Raw genomic sequence first — 3,374 nt, 5'->3', positions numbered from 1 at the left:
AACGATATGCTTCTTGTTAATTATGCGATTTCGTTCTTCTTGAAGTTTTCCTGGTGCTAATACCTTAGCTTTTCCACCTCTTTTAGTCATCTGTTGTCATAAAAATAAAAGGATTAGTCAGACTCCCACTCTTAACATAAAAATGCCAATTAATAAACAAGAAAAGAAAGAAAATCTTCAAAATTTAATACAATGTTCAGCACAAACTGACTTGATTTTTAGGAAATAGAGAAATAAAGAAAAATGATAGAGCAGGCCAAAACAAAGTTAAAAGTAAAAGAAAAGAAACAATTTTGTTTTTGATAATTCAAATGCACTTGCCAAACATTATCATAACAATGTTGTTTTTGATGACGTTGGTGATGCAGAAAAGAAGATTCAGTTCTGCTTCACCCTTTTGTTTCTATTTGAACCCTCATTCACGTCACAACACGCTTATCTTCATCAATGCCCTATATCTGCTTCACTAGTAGAACAATCAAAAATCTCTTCAAACACATCTAATTGTGAGATGTCACGCAAACAAGATATTGCTTCAATTTTTACATTGGGTAGCGCAGGTAACATCCCATCAGATTGATAAGGTACTTCATCCTCTATGTTGTCAATCTCTACGCGACCCCTTGGTTTTGTGGTGATTGCCGCACACCATCCATGCATATCTCTACACATTTCTGGATATGGGACATAATACACTTGTCTTACATTTTGCGCAAGGATGAAAGGATCATAAGGACGATAATGTTTATCCATCTTAATATCCACAGTTTTATATTGTGGATGAACCTTTGTGCCCGTATTCTTTGTTGGATCAAACCATTCACAATAAAAAACTGGAATCTTATGCTTCAGAGCAAAGTAATCTAGCTCAAAGATATGTTTGATTATTCCATAAAAATCAGTATTTCCTCCTTCTGCAAGACTTTTCACGTGCACACCATAATTGCTAGTTTTTCTACCTTTGCTCCATTCTTCAGTATGAAACTTGTACCCATTGATAAAATACATGTTCCGTGATATGGCCATTGATGCAGGACTGCGAGACAAGGCAATTATATCTTGGTTAGTAACTCCATTTGTCTCCTCATTTACATATTTCTTCAGCCATATGGGAAACTCTATATGTATGCGCCCAGATGAATCTTCTATATCTAGAGAGTGGTTCTCTAAGAATATGCTGAAATAAATCACACGATTCATAAGTAAATATCTATTATGATATGCATCAATAATTTGATTGAATATATTATGATGCACACTTACTCAAGATATGGTTTAACCTCATCATAATTTATCAAGACATGCACATGTGAAGACTTCCATTCCTTATCAGATAGAAAATATTTTCGTGACTTCCCACTTGGTCGACCGCCACTTTGTAGAATGGACATTGTAGGTAGAATGTCATCATTGTCTAAATGAGGTTTATTACTAAGATTTGTGGTTGGCAACAAACGGAAAGAGTTGAAATAATGAGAGCAAAAGTAATTTGTCTCGCGATGTATATAATCACTGCATATGGAACCTTCAACTTTAGCCTTATTTGTCACTGCCCTCTTTGAGACTCCCATAAATCTGCACATTTAATCATTCCACATTTATTAATTTATGATAAACATGCAATAACTTAATAAAATCAACCACAACAATTACCTTTCGAATGGATACATCCATCGGTACTGTACTGGACCACCTAGAATTGCTTCTTTGGCAAGATGGATTGGAAGATGCTCCATTGAGTCAAAGAAATCTGGTGGAAAATTCCTTTCTAACTTGCATATGATAATTGGAATATTCTCATCCAACTTAACTAAGTCGTCCATCCTTAACGTATTGCAACAAAGATCTTTAAAGAATCGACTTAGCTCAGTTAATGGTTTCCAAACCAAATCTGGCAATGAATGGAATGCAATTGGGAGTAAACATTCCATGAAAACATGACAATCATGGATCTTCATCCTATGCACCGTACCCTTTTCTACATTGGCACACCTACTGAGGTTTGAAGCATAGCCATCTGGCATTCTCAATTCCTTAAGCCATTTACAAACCAACTTGGCTTCAGATTTGGTTAGAGTGTAACTAGCCTTTGGTTTACCATTCATTCCGTTTTCTAAGGGTTGGAGCTCCAAGTCCCCGCGAAAGCATAATTTAGCCAAGTCTTCTCTTGCCTTTTCGTTATCCTTTGTTTTGTCCTTAACATTCATGATAGTGTTAAATATATTATCGAAGACATTTTTTTCTATGTGCATCACATCGAGGTTATGCCTTAACAAGTTATCCTTCCAATATGGGAGATCCCAAAAAATACTTCGCTTTTTCCAATTGTGATCCACTTCATACCCTTCGATTTCTTTCCATTTCGCCTCCCATCTAATTTCAGTAACTTTTGGAAAATTACTTATTACCTCCCATATATCTTTCCCTGTGGAAATGGGAGGTGGCTCATTGGTCACAACCCTATTTTTTAGGAAACTTCTTTTACTCCTTCTGAAGGAGTGATTAGATGGCAAGAAACGACGATGACAGTCAAACCAGGAATTCTTATGGCCACTTTTCAAGGTGAAAGCATCAGTGTGTTCCATACAATGAGGGCATGCCAATTTACCTTGTGTTCCCCATCTAGATAACATACTGTAGGTGTTTAATTGGCTGCATTATATGGTAAAACACTAGTTGGTTACTAATGTCTTGACCGATGTCATGACATGTATGTGTGACTACATTGTAGTTACTGCAGGACTAGCTAACACAGGATTTATTGAATGTCAAACTGGATGCTGTGACATTCATACCTGTCAGCAGATACTAAGGAATAGAACAGCTGGTATTCTGTTAGAACTTAGTATTTATTTCCAGTCTGGTTATCAAGGAAAGACCAGATCTGGCATAAGGCCTACTGAATGTCAAACTGGATGTTATGACATTCATCTTTGACAGCAGCTACTGAACATTAGACAGAGTGGTGTTCTGCTATACTTCAGCATGTCACTTAGTTTGTTCTTCAAGAGAATAACAGAACTAAATTAAGGCCAAATGTGTAAATGTTAAGTTGGACACTTTGACATTTATTAATGTAAGTTGTTACTGTAGTATGGTCATTTTGATCATGTACAGGTCAGCAAAATTGTACAGTCTGTTTTCTGGAAAAACAGACTCAGCATATGGACCTTGATGTCAAGCTGAATGTCGTGACATTCATGCCTGACAGCATATGCTATATTGTAGGTTGTTCAGTTTTCTGTTTCAGCTTTTTCTCAAGCTATTCTTCAGGGATTCAACAACTGAGAGAAAATCCAGGAAATCAACAACCAAGCTACATTCAATGAACCTAACAAATAGCCTATTTGTTAGTAACCTAAATGTTGAATTTA

At 36.2% G+C, this 3,374-nt stretch overlaps 1 protein-coding gene across 1 annotated transcript; it reads right to left on the bottom strand.

Moving 5' to 3' along the window:
- Positions 1–444: 444 nt before the first annotated feature.
- On the bottom strand, positions 445–2,633 carry LOC127129505 (uncharacterized). The gene is made up of 3 exons (XM_051058673.1): positions 1,654–2,633; positions 1,264–1,575; positions 445–1,177 (listed from the first exon to the last, which is right to left on the bottom strand). Exons 1-3 carry the CDS (start codon positions 2,631–2,633, stop codon positions 445–447), a joined length of 2,025 nt encoding a protein of 674 aa, XP_050914630.1.
- Positions 2,634–3,374: the final 741 nt, after the last annotated feature.

This window comes from Lathyrus oleraceus, chromosome 3 (genome assembly GCF_024323335.1).
Source record: "Lathyrus oleraceus cultivar Zhongwan6 chromosome 3, CAAS_Psat_ZW6_1.0, whole genome shotgun sequence".
Classification (NCBI taxonomy): Eukaryota; Viridiplantae; Streptophyta; class Magnoliopsida; order Fabales; family Fabaceae; genus Lathyrus; species Lathyrus oleraceus.
The sequence above is the reverse complement of the archived record's forward strand: the minus strand, read 5'-3'. Positions and strand labels throughout refer to the sequence as shown.